Genomic DNA, 23,088 nt, shown 5'->3' on the forward strand with positions numbered 1-23,088 from the left:
TTTTCTAAATTATGAAAGTACGTACTTCTCAGAGGAGCTTTTCACTCGTTTACGAAACACACTCTCTATTTGCTGAAAAACAAATTTACATTTTATTGGTGATATTAAATATTTTGATCGTGATTTATATTTACGATCTATTTAAGGCAATGAATGGTTGTTTACCAATGCTAAAGGCAACAGCGGTCAAAAATACCAAACCCTATAGAATTTATTTACTACTTACAGACTTGTTTAGCAAAAGATTCGTTATGATCAGTTTCACGCACGACATAACGATGCTTTTAAAAGTAAGTAAAATTCATAATCAATATGTACTTTAAGACATCTACTTCTTGTACTGTACAGTCGATATAGATTTGATGGTAAGTTTGTCTACATTATTTAACTGAATTTATTGAAAGGGGTCGTAGAAACAACATTTCGCCAAAATGATTTCAGTTTCCTACATACAAAATTGTCTATAGATATTCGTTGCATTCCTAACTAATCAGAGTACATTCACGTCGTGTACTTTATTACCCATATATCAAAAATATATCAAAAGCAAACGCATTTTACATATCATGTGCTGTCGTTCATATTTTAGCGAATGTTTTTATTAAGTTCGTCCAGAGAATTAATTCCAATTTATATAAGCAAGATTACACATTGTCAAGATAGAAAATTATGTCATCAGATTGTGTTTTCGCGATATTTCGTAAATACTCCCTAACCAACAGCAGTCCGAGATGGCGTAACAATGACGCACCTAACATTACACACCGTAATGTTTCACACAATAATATTTTGCGGAGACTAGTCGATTCTTTTTGCAGTTTAAGAACAGTTCGTCTCAAAATACCAGATATTGTACGATTCATACATAGACTGATCATGCCTTTTAAAAAACTAAATGACTTGAATCAACTTCTGCATTTGGATAGACTTAAGCAACTCCATTTCTCTATTCTACAGCTTTGACTCAGAAATATTACATCTGGTTCTCGCACAGTTTTCAAACGTGTAACGAAATTACTTAAAGGAATATTGGTATTTTTCCCAGAAATTGAGATACATGTTTTATTATCCAATTTTGTTCACTCAATTAGAGTAAACAGGAAATCTTGCCAAGAAGTCACGAAAACATGTTACATATTTTTCAGTTTTGAATTTGATCATCAACTGTTATCATTTTACATTGGCCATAGAGCAAAATAAATAATAATAATAAAAATGAATATGATATTTTGTTAATATACTCATCTTGCATGCATACATTATTCAAACTATACGTTCATTTAAAATATTAATGTTACTAAACTTTTACTTAGTTGCATTTACTGGTTTTTGTAAGTCTGGAATCTGGTGTTTAGGATATCCCGACAACAGCATAATATATCAAAAACAATTTTTTTTACAATATTTTCTGTCCAATTAAACCAACGCGATATTTCCCTATCCTACAGCTCCAATTCACCATTCATTTCTTTCAGTGCCCAATGAAATGCATCGTATATAAAATATGTTATTGACATCACTAAAATCAATTATAAAAATTTAATTTATCGAACTGAAGTGTCGTGGAAGGAATAAAGAATACTGTTAGCATTGTAATCTACAATTCAGTTAAAAGTGCCACAACTTTCGCTTAAACATCAATAAAAATAAGATAGAATAAATACGGATTCTAAGTTTTAAAATATATGTATGTTTTTATGATTACCGCGGATATTCAAATACTTATAGCTGTGTTCAAACATTTTGATTCGGTAAGTTACTTTTGTCTTACATTAAAATTTCTTCAGTTGTATGTGGTTTTAGATCATAAATTTGTTTACAATTCCAAGTGACTTCTAAGTACATTGCATTTTAATATGTATGTGTCATCACTCTGACAGTGCTTTCAATCCATTAGTATCTTAAATATCACAATAAGACACAGTAGGGTTTTTACATATGTAATTAGTATCGTAGTATTGCTACACAAAAATGCTGGTGTACAGAATAACTTATGTGAAAAGCTTACAATTATGTTATTAACATAACCTTTCAATACCTCTTGGAGCTTAGCACCGGGTTATCATATAGAACTGACGCCTCTTGGAGCTTAGCACCGGGTTATCCTATAGAACTGACGCCCCTTGGAGCTTAGCACCGGGTTATCATATAGAACTGACGCCTCTTGGAGCTAAGCACCGGGTTATCCTATAGAACTGACGCCTCTTGGAGCTTAGCACCGGGTTATCCTATAGAACTGACGCCTCTTGGAACTTAACACCGGGTTATCATATAGAACTGACGCCTCTTGGAGCTTAGCACCGGGTTATCCTATAGAACTGACGCCTCTTGGAGCTTAGCACCGGGTTATCATATAGAACTGACGCCTCTTGGAGCTTAGCACCGGGTTATCCTATAGAACTGACGCCTCTTGGAGCTTAGCACCGGGTTATCATATAGAACTGACGCCAAGACTCCAAAGGACTATGAAATATAATTCATTAAACATAGTAATTTAGTATATAATTTATATACCTACGTCGCGATAAAAATATTTTAATTGACCAAATGTTATTCATAAGCTTTTTTTTAGTCTAGTCATTTACGCCAAATGTGCTGATTATTTTACCTACCATACTAGAAAGCCTTTTCTATGTTTGTCCCAGAATACGAAATTATCGTATGAGGCGACATATATTATTCTATTGTAGATATTCAGTCGTGTATATTTCGTCCAACTTGTTCATCGATTATTTCATCCTCTTCATAAAGTTTTGATACTGCTTTTTGATGACAAGGACACACAAAGCATGATTCAATGTGGTTAGTGTTTTCACTGGTTTTGCAGGGTTGTGTGTAAAGTCAACAGAAGGTAAAGATTATTTTGGGAGTGTTGATGATGTTTGATTGTGTTGGCTTTCTACGTTGTCTTCTTGAGTTATGTTACAATGTTGTTGTTTTCGTCCCTTTAAAAATAAAGAAAACGTTATAAGATATAGATAAGTTCCATTGGGTTTGAGTGGCTGAAACAGACTTTTTGAAATCTTAGTGACTGATATTTTAACACTTGTTGGATGGACTTTTTAAGTGATGCTATCTAATTCCTTGTCGATAAGATTACCTCTTAAATATTTGTTTTCATCAAAGGATTTTTACAGTAATTTATAAATTAAATTGATAGCCTATAAGCTGACAAGGACTGATGGAATATTTTCAGTTCTTTCATTATTTTTCGACATTGAGGGCATAAATCATGCTGTTTGTAATCCGTTTCAATGATAAAATGATATCAGTTTATATAATGGTGCCATGGGATTGTTTTACTCTAATATGACACTGACTTGTATGCAACATAGTTTGCTAAATATCTAGTGTCTTCAGGAGCTACCCTCAACAACTGGTTAAATAAAATGTGTATATTGATGTCACTTTAATACCCTCCGAGGTTTTCAGTTATCACTAGCATTATGTTTAATGAGATGATAATGGAAGAAATAAGTTGTCAGACATCACGTATAATGTTTGTGTGGAAAGAACGGATTTTGGGCAAAAGATGAGACAAGCGTTGAATCAATGTCTGTTAAGATAAATTACTTGCCATTAAGGTAGAGAAAGCCTGAACACATTTTTATACTATGCAGGAGAGGATGTTTACCTACTTAATGCGATCGAGTTAATTAATTCATTTCAAACTGATTTTCAAGTGTATTTTATTCTTTTCTTTGATTGCCCCTATTTCTCAACACGTGGTCAGTAGGTATTTTGAATTGATAGACACTAGATGCTTTTGACAAAGGTAATTGTTTAAGAAGCTCGTTTTCTTAAGTACAGTTTTGTCTTTTCTTTCATCAGTTTTACCTTTAAACTTTAATCGATAGTTCATCAACTGTGGTTGTCATCTCCAAAATGAAAATATTTAAGGATAATGAAATAAAATGAAATATGTAAATAACACGCGTAGATAATTTCTGATACCAAGATTTCAACCAAATTTATTTCTTTATATATAAATCAACGATGTGACACGAGGATTCACTTTAAATGAAGTATATTCAAACCATTCAGAAGAATAATAAAAGATAAAGTGAAATCCAATACATGCTTGATTAGTTTATAATACTGATAAAATCGATGTCTAAATACTAAAGTTAATAGTGTAAATAACATTTGTCTGTGGCATCCTAATGCGTTAGATCTTTTAAATAACTTGATATAAATAATCCTAAAACCCATATAGCACCAAAAGTTCGGACAGCCGTATTTGGGCCGCTTTAACGTGTTCTCAGCTAGGCAGTATTCGTAATCCGCGCTCAAGTCATGTTACTATTATAAAAAATTCTGAATATATATAAACAACTGTTTAACTTTAAATATCTGTACAATAGGGTAACACACCAAGCAAAGAAGCAACGCCCTGTTTAGAGTCAAAACTATAGAAATCTGTCTATGGAATTCATAAAATTGTCTATGGTTGCAGGTGGTCTAGACTTACACGATAAGATACATGTATGTTTACATCCAGGTGCTCTCTGGTAACAAGGTAATAATAATGATGATGATGATGATGATGATGATCATGATCATGAATAATAATAATAATAATAATAATAATAATAACATCTTTATTTACAGAAGGTAGCACATGAATATATAGATCAGTACAAAGTACAAATGATACATCTTAATTTTAAATGTGGCCTTCTGAAAAACAACATTTAAATACAATTTACACTATCACATAAGCTAGTTAATGTCAGATTCATCCTTATTAATATCATATTCATTCTTAGACAATCCTTAAAAATAGATATTGCCTTTAAGTATCCATTTATACAATTTTCATTTAGGCAATTAATTAGTTATAATAATCAATTATATTATAATGGCATAGTTATAATTCAGCTTATATAAACAAGTGGATTCTTTAGGTAGTCAGCTTTAAGATATATTTTTTATATTTCTTTTTAAAAGATGTTAGAGAACATGTGGAGCGAATTTCATTTGGTATTGAATTCCAAACATTTAACCATTGTAACAAAAGGATTTTTTACCATAATGTGTACGATATTTAGGTATAACTATGTCATTATGAGCAGCAGATCTTAGATTGTATGCTTCATTGCTGGAAAAGGTTAAAATTTCAAAGATATATGAAGGTGCTAAATTGTTACAAGCTTTGTAAATAAGTCAGCCCGTGTGGAAGTTACATCTTTCATTAAATGACATCTACCCAAGTTCTTTTAACATATCATTTGTTCTTATTTGGAACGTTTTATTCAAAATTATTCTTGCAGCTCTACCTTGAATTTTCATTATTTTTTTTTTTAAGAACTCTTATTTCCTTGACACCATACAGTACAACAATAATCAAATATTGACATTATATGAGCCGTGCCATGAGAAAACCAACATAGTGGCTTTGCGGCCAGCATGGATCCAGTCCAGCCTGCACATCCGCGCAGTCTGGTCAGGCTCCATGCTGTTCGCTTTTAAAGCCTACTGGAATTACAGAAACTGTTAGCGAACAGCATGGATCCTGACCAGACTGTGCGGATGCGCAGGCTGGTCTGGATCCATGCTGGTCGCAAACCCACTATGTTTGTTTTCCCATGGCACGGCTCATATATGCATTACAGAATAACTTTTTCATTTCATCTGTCAAATAGTACGATATACGTCTCAACAATGCTATTTTTGAGTTAAGTTTAGTGCAAACTGTTTCAATTTGAACATTCCACGACAGTGTGTTGTCTATATAAATACCTAATAATTTTTTAACGTTGACATTTTATATCACTTGCTTGGAAATACTTAAAAATAGTTTTTAACAATTGTTACTTTTTTCGTACAGGCTTAAAAATTTGAAATAAAAAAGGGCTTCATGCCTTTGGTTATATTTTCTTATGAATGTGAACTAGAGAATGGAATTTCTCAAAAGTAAGTATACTTGTTAATAACTGATTAATAATTGATTGATTTTTTTATTATACTGGCCAATCTGTTTCTTTCCTAATAAGATATGAGCCGTGCCATGAGAAAACCAACATAGTGGGTATGCGACCAGCAAGGATCCAGACCAGCCTGCGCATCCGCGCAGTCTGGTCAGGATCCATGCTGTTCGCTATCAAAGCCTATTGCAATTAGAGAACCCGTTAGCGAACAGCATGGATCCTGACCAGACTGCGCGGATGCGCAGGCTGGTCTGGATCCATGCTGGTCGCAAAGCCACTATGTTGGTTTTCTCATGGCACGGCTCATATATCTTTTTGATAATTATATTGATGATGATACTTCAAATAATCAGCGAAAGCCGTCATTCATTTCAATTTGTATAACGGTTTTATATTCAGGTCTATTAACACGGCACAGCTATAACCGTTTTAAATCTTAGTTTACGATAACGTGTTACCTCTTTAGATTTTATGTTGCGTCAAAGTACTAGATCTACATTGATTAAATAACATGACGGTGTAAATAACATGACGGTGTCAGTTCTGCTTGAAAAACAAAACATTTACACTTATTGAATCACATTTTCAGCGCTCAACTATTTTTATACTTATGGTATATTTCACCCGTTCAGTGTAAAATATCGTCATCAACATTATGATACTAATTATTATTATTATAATTATCATAATAGTACTAATAACATTATAACTCAAATATCAGGAATAAAGGAGAAATACGCAAAGTGTGTGTGTGTGTGTGTGTGTGTGTGTGTGTGTGTTTGTTTGTTTTTTTTGTGGTGGGGGTTACGCCGTTTTTCAACAGTAGTTTAGTTATGTAACGGCGGGCAGTTAACCTAACTAGTGTTCCTGGATACTGTACCAGTACAAATCTGGTCTCCACGAGTAACTGCCAACATGAATCAGAGAGGGAGAACGAATGATATCAGACAAAAAATGTCTTTATCAAATCGTCACCGAGAACATACGCCCCGCAAGGGGATCGAACACACAACCCCGCGATCCGTAGATCTGCGCTCTTATACGCAAGTTAATTCAAATATCAAAATAGCAGTTAAGCTGTAAACATACACACTGACACCAGACCAAAAATGAAAAAAATAAACAATGTTATACTTTGGTATACTATAAGAACCATGACCATACTAACAGATTCTCACCTACAACGCGCAGTTCGGTCAATGGGTGCTATGCATATGGAACAAGGGGTAATCTTCCATCGCGCACCGGTCGCATGACACATTTCCACGTAGTTTATATTTTTATCAACCTTCAATTAAAAACTTGGATGAACTTCTCTAATTATTGAGTTTTTGTCCAGATAATAAAAATACAAAATTATTCTGATATGTATATCAATTAAGTAATAATTTATAGCAAAAGAGTGCTTTAACACTATTTATGCACGATGGGCGGTTATACGTCAGGCGTAATAATTTTACGAGGGCGCAGCTCATTCGAGCTTTATTAAATAACTGTATATTTCACATTCTGATTTTGTTTGTTTATTTTCGGGTTCATGTGCACAATGCAATGTCCTCTAGACCAGAAGATCATTAAGGAAGTTTATCTAAGGAGTTACAAAACTGCTTGCTTTGAAACCAGCGGAAGATGTGTATATACTAGTATTCTTTTTATGGGGTTGAGGCGAGACGTGGCTTGAATAGATGTGTATTATTTGATTGATAATCATTTACCATTCAGTATGCGAATATATGAAAACATTTTTACAACATAAAAGAATAAAAGACGATATTAGCCTATCTATTATCTAAAGAAATTTCGATTTGAAAAATACTTGATGCATTTATAAATTCAACAGCATTACTTTTCAGAAAAATGATTATTTGGTTCATTCTTCATTTTTCTTCTTTTCTCGCGTCAACACATCTACGACCGAGGTTAAATATTTATTGACATTGTCTTCCCCTTTGAACTTTAATTCATAGTTTATAACTGTATGTTTTCATCAACGAATGAAAATATTTAAGGAGAATGAAATAAAATAAAAAAAAGTTAATAACACGCGTAGATAATTTCTGATACCATGAGTTCAATCAAACATTTCTTTACAGACAAGTCAGTGATGTGATACTAGGATTCATGTTAAATGCCAAGTGTATTCAAACCATTCAGAAATATAATAAACGATAGAGTGAAATCCAATACATGGTTGATTAGTTAATAATATTGATAAAACAGATATATGAATACCCAAGTTAAATGTGCAAATATAATTTGTCTTATTAGATCATTCTCTTGCATAGCAAATAAAAAAAAATAACGTTAGAAAACTAAAATTCGTCCAGGCGCATGTTTACATCAAAAGGATGTATAGATTAAGAGAAAGGCAAATGTCCATACGATACAGAATAAAGTTATTGTATGATTTACTGAGATTTAAGAGAATGGGAAACGTCCATACGGTGCAGAATAAAGTTATTGTATGATTTACTGAGATTTAAGAGAATGGAAACCGTCCATACGATACAGAATAAAGTTATTGTATGATTTACTGGGATTTAAGAGAAGGGAAAACGTCCCGGAGCTACGATACAGAATAAAGTTATTGTATGTTTTACAGAAGATTTAAGAGAATGGGAAACGTCCATACGATACAGAATAAAGTTATTGTATGATTTACTGGGATTTAAGAGAATGGGAAACGTCCATACGATACAGAATAAAGTTATTGTATGATTTACTGAGATTTAAGAGAATGGGAACCGTCCAGACGATATAGAATAAAGTTATTGTATGATTTACTGGGATTTAAGAGAATGTGAAACGTCCCGGTGCTACGAACGACACAGAATACAGTTATTGTATGATCTACTGAGCTTTAAGCGCATGGGAAACGTCCATACGATTAAGAGTTACTGTACAAAATCAGATCAGATCAGCTGACTTTGACATTATATGCAATGTTGTAGAAAACGATGCCGCCTGCAAACTTTACAACATATGAAGTACAAACCTGTTGAACGAAAACCAACCACAAACTTCACTATATATGTTCCACTGGCTATCTCCCACATGCATTTATTTCGGATCTTAAAATTTAGTCTGAAGTAATGCTTATTCATTTGCAATAGTTGTTTGTTCTGAATGATTGTTTTTCTTCATTTAAAATCTGAATTCAAGTTTTGTATTAGTAGAATGTATACATATCAGCATTCTTGTGCTTCAATCCTCAAACAAAATCTTCTTTTTATTTTTGTGGGGTGGGGGCACTTTGAGTTGTCTGTCCACCCGCCCGTCCGAATTTGTGTCGTACATACAGTATCTCAAAGAGTATACTTGACCAAAGTCATTAAACCTCACAGGATTGTTATTTAGCACGTGTAGTTGTGCACCTGATAATTAAATTTGGATCTCGCGCAGCCAGACCAGAGTTATGGCCCTTGACATAGTCCAAAATAGGCATAAAAGGGCTTACGTATCTCAAAAAGTATTTGAACAGGAATACAATACATTACAGGAATATTATTTAGCTTGTGAAGTTGTGCACCAGGGATTTTTTTCGAGATATCGCTCAGTCAGACCAGAATAATGACTTGACCTTGTCAAAAATATGTTTGTGTCGCATGTATCTGTAAAATCATTTGAATTAGAACCATAAACAATAGGGAATTGTTATACAGCATGTGTAATTGCGCAACTGGTATTTTGTTTGGGATTTTCACCACCAGACCAGTGTTATGATCCTTCACTTAGTAAAAATTACACAAAAGTCTAAAATACTTAAAAGTCTGTGTTGCATATGTCTTGAAAATACTTCACCTAGAGTCATGAAACCATGTACGATGAGAGGAGTTGGAGTGGGTGCGAGGGGAGGGGGTGGGGGGGGGAGGGGGATGGGGGGCGGGGCGGAAGCACTTGTATCCTATGGACACACATCTAGTCGATGACTCAAACACTACACGCACTTTACATGCTTTTTGGCAACACCTGTTTACTTTCACAATATAGGAATGAACTGACTTTACAGTTCAGCAGTTTGCTTTATTTTATCAAAGACATTTCTCGCAAAAAGCAGAATTATTTTGTTCTATATAAATGGCTTTTCCGCATCTTTTTTCTCTGTGAAACAACGGCCCATCAGGTAAATGTTCATGCAAAGAAGCCAAATCATGAAATACTTACAGGTACACCTGCAAAAAAAGGGAGATTAAAAAGTTGTCTATGTCAGCCAGGAGAGGTTTATTGTAATCAAACTGAAATTGAATCGAAGAACAGATTTCCCTTCAGATTCACATTTTCATGGTTATATTTAAGACTTTGTAATGAAATGTTAGTCATACGCATTACATTAAAAGATGTTTAGTAATATAATACTCTTAAAAGTGCTTTGTATGAAATGTTTAATCAAATGCGATTGGTTATGTTAGATATAATTTAGCAATTGCCGCTTTTTTTAACTTTTCGAAATCCAGCCAAACACTTCGGTGGGATATCAGCAGAAAACACCGACAAAGGCAATGAAGAAATAAAGCAAATATTGTAAAAAGACTAAATTCCATACACAGCCGGAGTCTAAGTACTAACATCGCCATTTTGCAGCTGGAAGGCTCTAAGTTAGTGGAAAAGCAAAAGTCAATCAAAGTTCATATCCGTACTGCATAAAAACATAACAATGTCCAATATAGTTTGCCGGACAAGTCGCCGACAGTTTCGTACACAAGCGACTGCAGTACACGTGTCTGTTCAGATCCACTGAATGCTTGTCAACAGTTTAAATCACAACACAATATCTGCTTGGATATTTTTAAAGGCAAGCAGTGCCTTCATATACGTGTTGATTTGAGGATTTTTAAAACCACTGAGGCTGCGTACAAATTGTTACCATAGTGTGTGTTTGTGTGTGTGTGTGTGTGTGTGTGTTCGGGTTTAACGTCTTTTTCAACAATTTTTCAGTCATATAAACGACGGTGTCTTCTTGTAGCAGTGATCACAATGCCCAACTTTGTAGTGCTGCTTCACTGGAATATCACGCCGTACACGTAACATGATACCCCACCCAGTCACATTATACTGACACCGGACTAACCAGTCCTAGTACTACCCTCTTAATGCTAAGCCGCCAAGCGAGGAAGCTACTAGTACACTTTTTACGTCTTTGGTATGACGCAGCCGAAGATCGAACCCACGACCTCCCGCACTCGAAGCGGACGATCTACCACTAGGCTACCAAGGCGGTTTTGTTACCTAAGTGAGTCTTGACTTGAAACTTGATCATGTTTAGAAATAATAAAAAGTTGTTTAACGTGTTACTTTCTTTTAAAACTAAATCTCACATATCGGATATTTTAGAAGTATGTTGGGTATTTTATGGATGTTACAACAACGTCTTTGGTTAGCAAAGCTGCTTTTTTCGCTATAACCGCCGCGTTTTGTACTCAATTTTGTACATTGTACGTCGCAGAACTGGCAAATAATTCCAAGCAACATTATTAAATTTTTACTCTTATGTGTTCGGTATAAATGTTACCATGTATTAAAATTGTCTTTAAACACTACACCAATGCAATTATGAAAACACAAAATTAAAAGAATTTGATTGATTTACATGCGTTTTGTAACATAGTCTTGCTATATTTTTATTCTTTGTAGCAAAGTTCTAAAGTCTTTTGACAGTTACAGATGGACCAATGTTAGCAAACAACATTTAAATAACAGAGTAATTGTAGCTATGAATTAAATAAAATGTGTATATTAGCTTCCAATTATTATATTTCCGATTAACAAATACCTATAACATATAAACTTCAAACAACTATCTATATCCAATTGTATAATGTTTTACATAAGAACGTCTACAATTAATTTGAGTGTACAACAATAATTATGGCGCTAATTGTTGTTAGCCAAGATTCCACATTCGGATCAAAAGATTATTTGAAGACAAAATTTGATTTTTAACAATGACACGTTGTGTTAATTGGTAAATATACATTGTACAGTTGTAGCCTCCCGCGATGTTTGAATACATTCATGTATTCAATATATAATAATTTTAATCCGATACAACTAACCCGTGCGTGAATGAAACTTGTCGTTATACTGATACTTGTTTTGTAGTTTTTGTAATGATAGCGTGTGTATTACTCTACAAAACAAGTATCAGTATACTGATATAAACATTGAATTCCGGAAAAGGACTGAGTAAAGGGGCCCCACTTCCGGACAGTCAAACACCTTTAAAAACTCACCATTTTCAAAGAACTGTTACACATGTCCGTTTTGATGCATTTGTAATAGCGTGCGTGTGTTGAAATTTCACATAACTAGGTGGAACACAATTTTTAGCAATTGTTTATTTTTATTTCTTTACAAATAGCATTCATTTTCAAAGGGGGACAACTTTTCAGAATATTTTAAGTACGGGGCAGTACGGCAGAACATGTAATGGTCAGGTAAAATATAGGTAACGATGTTGTTCGTTTATAGAATTTTTCTGTGTTTTGGTGATATACTCCTAAACCTTAACTTTTCACAAACAGTGTTTTGTGATATACACTTGTAAAGATTACACGCCCGAAACGGTAACCATTCATTCGTGGACAATAGATTGATACAATAACAAAAACAATCAACCACAATCGATACGGTGTGAATAACTAAACTCGTGAGATAAAGATAACGGGTTATTACATTCAGCGAAATATTAAAGTTTATTTCTGCGTCAAAAATTCTGCCGATAGTTGAAATGTGCGGAATTGTTTTCTGCGTGACATCTTCGACCCGCAGATTTAGCAGAAATAAAAACCCGCAGAGTTAACCTGCTATACGGTATCTCAAAAAAGTTAAGAATTATGATACATTACAGGAATATTATTCAGCATGTGAAGTTGTGCACCTGGGATTTGTTTGAAATATCGCCCAGTCAGACCAGAGTTATGACTCTTGACCTAGTCAAAAATATGCTTGGGCCTCATGTATCTGAAAAACTATCTGACTTAGAATCATAAAACAATAGAGGATTGTTATACAACATGTTTTATTGCGCACTTGGTATTTTGTTTGGGATTTTATACAACCAGACCTGATTTTGAACCTTCACTTAAAAGTTTGTGTTGCATATGTCTTGAAAATTCTTTACCTAGAGCTATAAAATCATGTACGATGACAGGAGTTGGGGTGGGTTCGAGGGAGCTCCTGTTTTCTCTTGACACACATCTAGTCGATGACTTAAACACTACACTCACTTTACAAGCTTTTTTTGGCAACACTTGTTTACTATTTCAATATAGGAATGAACTTACTTTACATTTCAGAAGTTAGCTTACTTTTATCAAATACCGTTTCTTGCAAAAGCAGAATTATTTTGTTTTATATAAATGGCTTTTCTGCATCTTTTTTCTCTTTGAAATAACTGTTCATCAGGTGAATGTTCATGCAAATAAGCCAAATCGTGAAATACTCACAGGTGCATCTATATATGACAGGAATAATAAAATTTTGTCATATCAGCCTCTGTCAGGAGATGTTTGTATCAATCAACATGAAATAAAAAAGAACAGCTTCTCTCAAGATGATCCTTTTTAGGCAAACTTTTCTTTTCATGGATTTATTTAAGATTATGTAATCAAGTGTTAGTCATAAGCATTACATTAAAATATGTTTAGTGATATTATACTCTTAAGCGCATATTTATGAAATGTGTAACAAAATATAATCAAGTAAAAGAATAGTTCTATTAGATGTTATGTAGCAATTACGGTTCTTTTTAGCTTCAAAATCCAGCCAAAGACTTCATTGGAATATCAGCAGAGAAGACTGACACAAAGATAATGAAGAAATAAAGCAAATATTATATTTATCAGACTAAATTTCATACACATTTCCTAACTTAAGTTTTAATATTCACACGTAACAGTTTCGTACAAGTACGACAGCAGTACAAGCTTCTATTCAGATCAATTGAATTCTTGGCAACAGTTTAAATAAAGACATCAAAACACAGTATCTACTTAAAGTGCCTACATGCTTTATCCTGATTTTAAAGCTTTAACCACTGAGCGTGTAAACAAACTGTTACCTTAGTGAGTTTTGACTTGAAACTTGATTGATTTTAGAAATAATAAAAAAGTTGTTCAACAAGTTACATAATTTAGAACTAAAGCTAAGTCTCAGATATCGGGTGTTTTATAAGTGTGTTATGTATTTCATGGATGTTTCAACAACGTGTTTGGTTAGTTTACTCTTACGCATTGTACTCAATTTTGCGCTTTGCAAATAATTCCGGGCAACATCATTACATTCTTACTCTATAATGTGTTTGGTATAAATTTAATCATGTAATAAACTGTCTTTAATTTTATCATGTATAAAACTGTCTTTAAAGACTACACCAATGCAGTTATAAAAAAAACCCCCAAAAGCATAAATTTATCAGAATTTTGTTGATTTACATGTGTTTTGTAACGTAGTCTTGCTATATTTTATTCTTTGTAGCAATTTTCTGAAGTCAGTTGACTATATACTTTTTCTTTAAAGCTCTATAGATCGGATCTTATTATTTCGAATTTTCGGTTCAGGATTCGTACATAAATTTGGGCTTACTCGTATAAGTTATAACGTCTAAAAATAACATTAAAAAAGAAAATGAAGATGTTATAATAGCATAGAAAGAACACAAAATTATTCAAATAATACATATTGAATTTTATACATGCATGCTCTCTGTCAAATGTATGGTACAATAAATGTAACCTTTTGTGTAGTAATTGACTTGAAATCATGTCGAATTAGATATATACTTGTTTTATGATGATATTATTTGAAGATTTGTCGTTATATTGGTCTATCTTGTTGATTATGCCACATGGGTCTAAAACCTTTTGGATGAAAATGAAATAAACTAGTAAACTTGTAAACTAGTTGACTGTTACGGATATATCTATGTTAGCAAACCATTCAGTTAAATAACAGAGTAATTGTATCATTGAATTGAATAAAATGTACAATTGTATATATTAGCTTCCAATAATTATTACTTTTCCGATTAACAAATATCTATAACATAATTATATACTTCAAACAGCTGTCGAGACAACTATCTATATCCAATTGTATAATGTTTTATATAAGAAAATCTGAAATAAATTTGAGCTTACAACAATTATCATCGTGTCTGTTGTTGTTAGCCGAGATTTCACGCTAGGATCAAAAGATTATAATAAATAAACTTTGATTTTTAACAATGACACGTTGTGTTAATTGGTAAATATACATTATACAATTGTAACCTCCCGCGATGTTTGAATATATATGAATTCAGTACATGATTACACTGGCCATAGCTTTCGCAGAAGCGATGGTTCCAACGCCGCGTCGGTGGAGGATTCGTCGCAGAAGCGGTGGAGAAATATGGCCGACTGACAACTTTTATGCTGTCAACCGTACGTTTTCTAATGACCTTTTCACGTTTGACTGAAAACAACCAGTGAGACAGGAGCCCACGTGTACTCTTCCAACCAGAAACGCTTGTTCAGTGCAATTCTTTGTCATTAATGTAAACACTTCTGTACAGTTTGACGAGGGACTGCCGTTTTTGTAGAATTGCCATTAAAAATGGTTAAATCTTGTACAAAACGACCCCTGAGCACGTTTGCAGCAAATCGTTAGTACGGCCCTGTCAAGCAAAAACAATTTCTGCGTAATAGGTAAATTTTCATTCCAGGCATATGACAAAATCGACCAAAAATTATTCCAACGCAGTGTGCGGTGGGTACAATTGCAACGCATTACGGTTGATCTTGTTTCTTTCATGTTCTTTATGAACTTTTAACTTAAGTTAACAACATTTTCCTTCGATTTTGATTGGGGTAGGTCCATGAATCACTTTGACATCATGTTTACTAATAATATACTGTTGATTTGCACTTCCGTTCGTGGATGCACCACGAAAGCTTATTCTAACCATAATTATTTACTTAATCAACTGCCAAATAATAACGCTATGTTCTTTCGTACTAAATACACCTCAATTATGATTAATGATATTAAAGCATGAAGCTTTTCTTCATTTTCCTTTTCCCTTATTATATACAAAATATCAACTGACAATATCGATTGTTTGATGAAATGCTTACCATATGCGACTTTTACATCATAAAACAGACCAACTTATCTAGTGTACAAACTGACAGGGTTTCTGCTGTCCCTTTTTTTGTTTTGGCCACATTATATCGAAGTCGGGTTCGCATTGGGGTGGGGGCAGGGGAGTTTTCTCCAACACACTGCACATGCTGCAACCATTTGTCATTTTTATACGTTTTTAATCATGTTTTAGCATATTTAAGTATGTTCCCAGCTGTTATTTCTCTTCAGTTGTTATAATAAGAATAGCTGAAATTAGTTGATTCCTTGTCGTCATCTTGGCACTAGAACAAGGAGTTAAAGGTCTCTTAATATGTTTGATTGACGCTGTGACAGTTTTCAGAGGAGAATGAAGCTTTTGTCTTCCATTTATTGTAACATTTCTTTCTGCTTGTCTGTTGTAAGCTGCTTGTACTCTGTTTCTCCGTTTATCTTTCAATGTTAAACTTAGCCTTAGAATCATCAAGATAAACATTACTAAAGATAAGGCCATGAATGTGGCGTATGATGCTAACAGGCTTTTCCTTTGATTTGACCTGATGACCTAGTTTCTGACCCCACATGACAATGTTTCGAACGTGACCTAGAGATTATTAAGATAACAATTCCATGCACAGTGTACCAAATCACGTGATCGCGCTACATCATTTTGAGGTCGAAAGTGAAAGTAGAAAGGTAAACAAAAATTGAAAATCAGGGCGTAAGTTTTTTAATCTATATATTGTGTTAATTTCATGCATATGATTCAAAACCTATTTGAAAGTGCTATCCCCGGTACTATGATTTCCCCACCAAGAGCTTTTCGTTTTAATGCTATTCTTGTTCAATTGACTTGCACATTGAGCGCATACTGTCAAAAGTGGTTGAACAGAATAGCGTTAAAACAAGACGGTTTTGGTGGGACTATTGTAGTACCGTGGGTAGCACTTTCAAATAGGTTTCGAATGATGTACCTGATATTAACACAATATATTGAATAATAAAACTTACGCCCTGATTTATAGTTTTTGTTTACGTTTCCACTTTCACTTTCGGGCTCAAAATGACGTAGCGCGATCATGTGATTGGGCACACATATGCAAGTTTGTATCAAATCCAAGCATAAATGAAATCTTATATGACGGAGAGGGCTAGAATAGAAAATTTGCCCCTTTCAGGGGTAGTATCTCTTGAATATATGATGGAATCTAGCTGGTTTTCGATAGTAACCGAGATCTTATTGTGACTTAATTTGTGTGTACGTGTGGTAAAAGTCGAAAGTAAAATGTCACTGCTATCATGTTCATAAGGTGAACATTTTTGCCCATTCAGGGACTAAAATTTGTTGAAAAATGAGGTCTCTATCGTTTTCAAAAGAAATTGTGGACGGACGACGGACGGACAGACGACTGACGGACGACGGACGAAGGGCAATCAAATAATCTCATCTTGTCACTAAGTAAAAAATCTAAACTTTTTTCTTGAGATTCTGTGGTAAACGTCTAAAAGTAAAAGGATATTGTTGAAGAGGTAAATTAGCCTACTTGTAAAAAGTCTTAACTCCAGTAACACAGCTGCTCAATGGCATTTTGTTAAGGTATGCTACGTATTAGTAATTATATTGTACTTTAGTCAAGTTGGTTTACGATGCAGAAGAAGCATGTGGTCAAATCAGAAAATTTATATTGTCACTTGATATTATGTATTTACGTGCAAATCAATGTCATATTTATTCTAAACTTCCAGTTTCTGTTGCTATCTAATGTCAAAGTGATTTCATGGCCCTACCCAATCAAAACTCTGGGAAAAATGCTGTTTACTCCAAAGTCAATAGCGAACATTAAAGAAACAAGATCCACCGTAATGCGTTGCAGTTTTACCCACCGCACACTGCGTTGGAATCATTTTTGGTCGACCATTTTGTATGCTTGCAATGAAAATTCACCGATTACGGAGAAAAAGTTTTTGCTTGACAGTGTCGGACTTACATTTTGATGCAAACGTGCTCAGGGGTCGTTTTGTACAAGATTTTACCATTTCTGATAGAAATTCTACAAAAACGGAAGTCTCTCGCCAAACTGTACAGAAGTGTTTACATTAATGACAAAGAATTGCACTGAACAAGTGTTTGTGACTGGAAGAGTACACATATGGGCTCCTGTCCCACTGGTTGGTTTCAGTCAAAAGTGAAACACTCGTGTGTGAATGCAACTGGTTATCATTTTACACAGTTATAATTGAATTCAAGACGATCTTGTCTGCTTAAATAACAAGCATCTGTACACTGACAAACATGTAACTTACTGAATTAATAATCATTTATACTGGCATCAATCTCGTCTGATGCATTTGCACTTATGTGCTTTTTTCAACATCGGTAGTAATGCCCTATTCACATGAAAAGACATTGCTTATAAATATCGAAAAAACTTTAGAGGTTTCGATTATTACATCTTGATAAAGTGAGGTAATTGTTCTTCACACTTGAATGTGTTAGGTAATAGTGGTTCTCCGCGTTTCTGGGTATAGCGGAGAATTGTTGTCTTAAGTAACGGTGGCCAAAACCGTTTATTTTTGTTTTTTTTATTCTTTTTGCAATTTTGCACGATTATGAATAGCATAGAGCGGTGTCGTTATTCACTTTCTATGGAGCTCTATTCAGAGACACACCTTAATTGCGTTCGAATTCAATCGTGAAAAATTATGCTAATTAAGGATACGGGTTTAGGTATACAGCTTTAAGGGAGCTCTGAAAACATACAAACGAGAACTTTGACGCAAAATGTTTTTGGTTATTTATACGATTTTGTTAAGAAAATGTGTTGATTCACCAGAATATGAATTAGGTGCTTTTGAAAGTTCTGTATTATAGATATTCTGGAGTGATATTTTACTTATATATCGGATCAGTTTTATACGTCATAAATGAAACTATTCCATCAATGTTTATTTGTGATATTGAGTTATATCGATAAATTCTAACAGTTTAAAGCTGAGAGTATTAAGTACATGAAATGTCTTATTTAAAAATCCCGTAAAATCATTATCCCGAGGGCAGCTAGACACTTGTAACGGGTACAGGATTTCTCCTTTAAAAACCAGGTGTTTTCCTGAGTGGTCTTGGTGTCTTATCAATGAAGGATAATATCATTCAAGGCATTTTCATTATAAAAGGTAAATGACACCAGTGATTTCAATTTTTTATGTTGTTATTACATGCTAAGGATATTACTCCTGTCTTTACATAGCTCGTATCGCAAAACTATAGCTGTTGTTTTGCTTTATTGTTAGATAAGACAATTTGTGTCCTGTTTTAATTTTTTACTGCATCTTTATCTGTTCAGAAAAAGAAGAATTACCGAAGATCTTGACAGACATTGTAATATCAATCGGTGTTTCAAATACAGCATTTTAACAGCCAGATAAAGTGGCATTCATCGGATAGTACTGATATAAGACTAGGAACAGCTGAACTTGATATTCAAATCGTCATCAAACGACCATATGAATGAGTCTTTAAGACGATAGTTTGTTGGAACCAAGTGATACAGTCAGGGAAGAGAGTCATGGCACTATCAATTGTCCGTTGGTCATTGGTGGTTGCTACGTTATTTCAATCTTTCAAGCCGGCAGTAGCCACGGTATGTATCTAGAACAGAGAGACAGTCATCAAGTTCCCGGACTGGTAGCTCAACCATTAAATATATGCTATAAAAAATTAACGCTTGTTAATACACTTTATAAATTAAACTTGATTTCCTGAATTTCTACTGAAACAGTTTATTATAACTGGAACACTTTTCGAAATGCATTTTTATGTTATTGTTTTTTTTCTAATATTATTTTTAGACAATAGTTGTGTTGGCTTTTTACCCCGGAAAAACATGAAATAAAAACAAAAACATTTTATTTTATTTTATTTTGTTTGTTTGTTTTTTGTATCAGCTGAATAGTATGCACCTTGTGATCATAGAAAATAGCATTTTTATGATTTTTTCACCACTCACGAGAATTCTATTTCGATGTTCACTCGATGAAGTAAAATGACGGATTAGACAAAACAAACATCCTCTCAAGTGAACTCAATTCAAATGTTTTCTATGACCAGATAAAGCCAGTTCTAAAAAAAATAGTAAGGTAACAAGTGGATATATGAACTAAATGTTTAGCAAAAACAAACATGTCTTCGTTCCTGATATATTTGTTATACCTGTTATGGCTTAAAACTGCTCTTTCTTACAGGATCGGGGAATATTTAAAAAAAAAAGTTAGCAAACAAGGTTATTCACGCGCTTTAATGCACTTTCAAATACTGTGCAAGTTCGTGCACATAAGAACAGATGAACAGTCTTGTGATTTTTGTTTCTTTTTTTCTAGAAAAGTCATTTTGTAGTGTAAAAGTTGCAATACAATTTGTAATATGTTTTACTATACATTGCTGCTGACACCAGTCTTTATACAACGAATGCGCAACAGGATATTGCCACAATTCGTCTCCAGTCAAGCATAAAAATAGATAGTTATACTTAACCCCACAGATGGCAGTAACGTATCTAGGATACAGTATGGGTCCGTGAGCTATATACACTTGAATATATTACACTTATCATTTTTTCTCATAAAAAATGCCAAAAAAGTCATTTTGAATAGAATTAGTATTAGTAAAGTGTTTATGAAAAATTGACATGTGCATTGCATCCAGGTCCGTAATAGTTTTTTGTTTGTTTTGTTTTGTTTTGTTTTAATATGTTTCATATAAAGAATATCTCTTTTAGAGGCCCATTTTAAGCGGCTTGCCCACCGATATATACGTTGGAGAACTGGAGACAGGGACAAGACTTTTGTACACTTTCACAGCATCTGACCCTGATTCTGACTCATTTACTTGTTCGATCACCATTGACGGAGAACTTGCTGGAGCTGCAGTGACGGACAACGACAATGAATATATTATTAAAAGGAACACACAGTCAGGACGTAAGTATTTCGTCATAATTACTACCTGTAAGATCGCACGCTAAGAAATTTTAAGCAAGAGTTACGCAAAGCGGGGCAATGTACGTCCAAAGTTGTAGATCAGGCAAAGAGGTAATTTTTTTGAGGTGAATGGGAGTTGGGACAGCTAGGGGTTTTGTGTGGAGGCGGTGATAGAAAAAAATTAGGCCCAAGAAACTAAATTTTAAACTTATTTTTGTAGGGACGAGGGAGAAGGGTTGTGTAGGAGTTTGGGTGGCTTGGGGATTAATGTTAGTTTCAAGTCAAAACATTCAATAGTTTTTAAAGTTGTGCTACGACACGAAATTTAACAGGCTGACTTGACCTTTGCGAAAGCTCATCTGTTAACACCTGGTATCAATGTTAATAAGGCCTAAAAACATTCTTTGTTGCCGGTAACATGCTAGAAAAATTAGAATAGGTGATACTTCGGAAATCATTTTTGTGTTAAAAACTGAATACAAATAAGGGGGTTTTGCCTTTAGAGCGTTAGTAAGTTGATTTCCAACATCACTGACCAAGATTAAAGCATAAAAAGTGCAGTTTTGCAAGTTTTTATTAAAAAGTTGAAAAAAAGTTTTCCAAGGCCATAAAAACATTTAGGGTCGGGCCAAATATTTGGGTTGGCCGGGATACCGGAAACAAACAATTTTTACGCCTAAGCAGATATACGCAGGTTGTTTTGATTCAAACCTGCGATTTTCATTGAAGAATACACTACAGTGCAATTTAATGTTACTGGTCTGATTAGAAATTTAGGCGAAAACTCTTATTTAAATGAATTTATGACAATTTGTGACCTCCCTTTTTTGTTGTTGGAAACAGAACTTTATGTCAGGTAGGAGTAGAATGTTATGTATCTTAATAAAAATCTTTGCCTGAAACGAGTTTCTCTCATTGTACCTACTCTTCTACGTGGGGAGCGAGTAAGAGTAAAAATATCTTCTTTATCATTTCAAAATCCTATATTTTAATGATCTTTCTCGAATTTGATCGTTCTCGTTAAATATTTGTTGTGCTATTTAATACATTGCAGATTATGAGCTCTGGTCAAACTCAGCTACATATGATGATACCGTTATAGACACATATGCTGTCAGTATAACTTGTATAGACTCGAACAGTGAAACTAGCACGGGGAATAACAAGGTCAATGTTAAAGTTCAGGATAATGCTCTACTAACAATAAACAATGTTGAGGGTGCCGCAAGTAAGTACAGCAGTAACAGTACCGCTCCGCCGTTTTTATTTTTATTTATTTATTTATTTATTTATTATTATTTTTTGTTTTTGTTTATTACTTTTTGTTATATTTTATTTGTTTTCTTTTTGTTTATTGTCTTTTTTAAAATTATTTTCTATTTTTATTTTTATTTTATCAAACTATGTGTCTAATTTGATAAAAAGATCATAGGAGACGTATATATCTTACTATTCCGTGAGCTTCTCGGGGAGCTTCTTAGGAAACATGTCAGATTTCTCAGCATGTACTCCGCCCCAGCGATAAGTTTATATTTACAGACTTAACTATTGATAGATTAAAATGGAACATAGGGAATTCAACATTTTTCTAACATGTTAAAATCTAGAAATTTCTAGTTTTAATAAAGGAATGGATGTCATATTTATCCCCGCCGATGAAATCGGGAGGGGGGTATTGAAATGGCGTTGTCCGTCCGTCAGTCCGTCAGTCAGTCCGTCCGTCCGTCCGTCCGTCCGCAGCCATTTCTCAGTAACTACTTGGTAGAATTTCATGAAACTTGAAATAAACATGAACCAACATACTGCGATGATGCCCGTCAAGTTTTTTTTTTGATTGGTCAATTTCCCTCAGAGTTATTGCCCTTGATTTAATAAAAAATGTCCGTCTGCAGCTATTTCTCAGTAACTAACAGGTAGAATTTCATCAATTTGAAATAGACATGAACCAAGATACTGTGCTGATGCCCGTCAAGTTTTTTTTTTTTGATAGGTCAATTTCCGTCAGAGTTATTGCCCTTGATTAATGAAAAATGTCCCGTCTGCAGCCATTTCTCAGTAACTAGCAGGTAAAATGTCATCA

General features: G+C 33.9%; 1 protein-coding gene across 1 annotated transcript in view; it reads left to right on the top strand.

The window, feature by feature from the left end:
* The first annotated feature begins 1,532 nt into the window (after window positions 1-1,532).
* The window catches only part of LOC123540563 (uncharacterized), an 86,164-nt gene continuing 64,608 nt past the window's right edge, over window positions 1,533-23,088 (top strand). Inside the window, exons 1-4 of the mRNA XM_053525801.1 lie at window positions 1,533-1,751; window positions 19,376-19,672; window positions 20,807-21,008; window positions 22,063-22,236. Of these exons, the coding sequence (XP_053381776.1) occupies window positions 19,598-19,672; window positions 20,807-21,008; window positions 22,063-22,236 (451 nt within the window). The 5' untranslated portion in view covers window positions 1,533-1,751; window positions 19,376-19,597. The remainder of the gene's footprint in view (window positions 1,752-19,375; window positions 19,673-20,806; window positions 21,009-22,062; window positions 22,237-23,088) is intronic.

The sequence above is a fragment of the Mercenaria mercenaria genome, chromosome 16 (genome assembly GCF_021730395.1).
Source record: "Mercenaria mercenaria strain notata chromosome 16, MADL_Memer_1, whole genome shotgun sequence".
NCBI classification, from domain to species: Eukaryota; Metazoa; Mollusca; class Bivalvia; order Venerida; family Veneridae; genus Mercenaria; species Mercenaria mercenaria.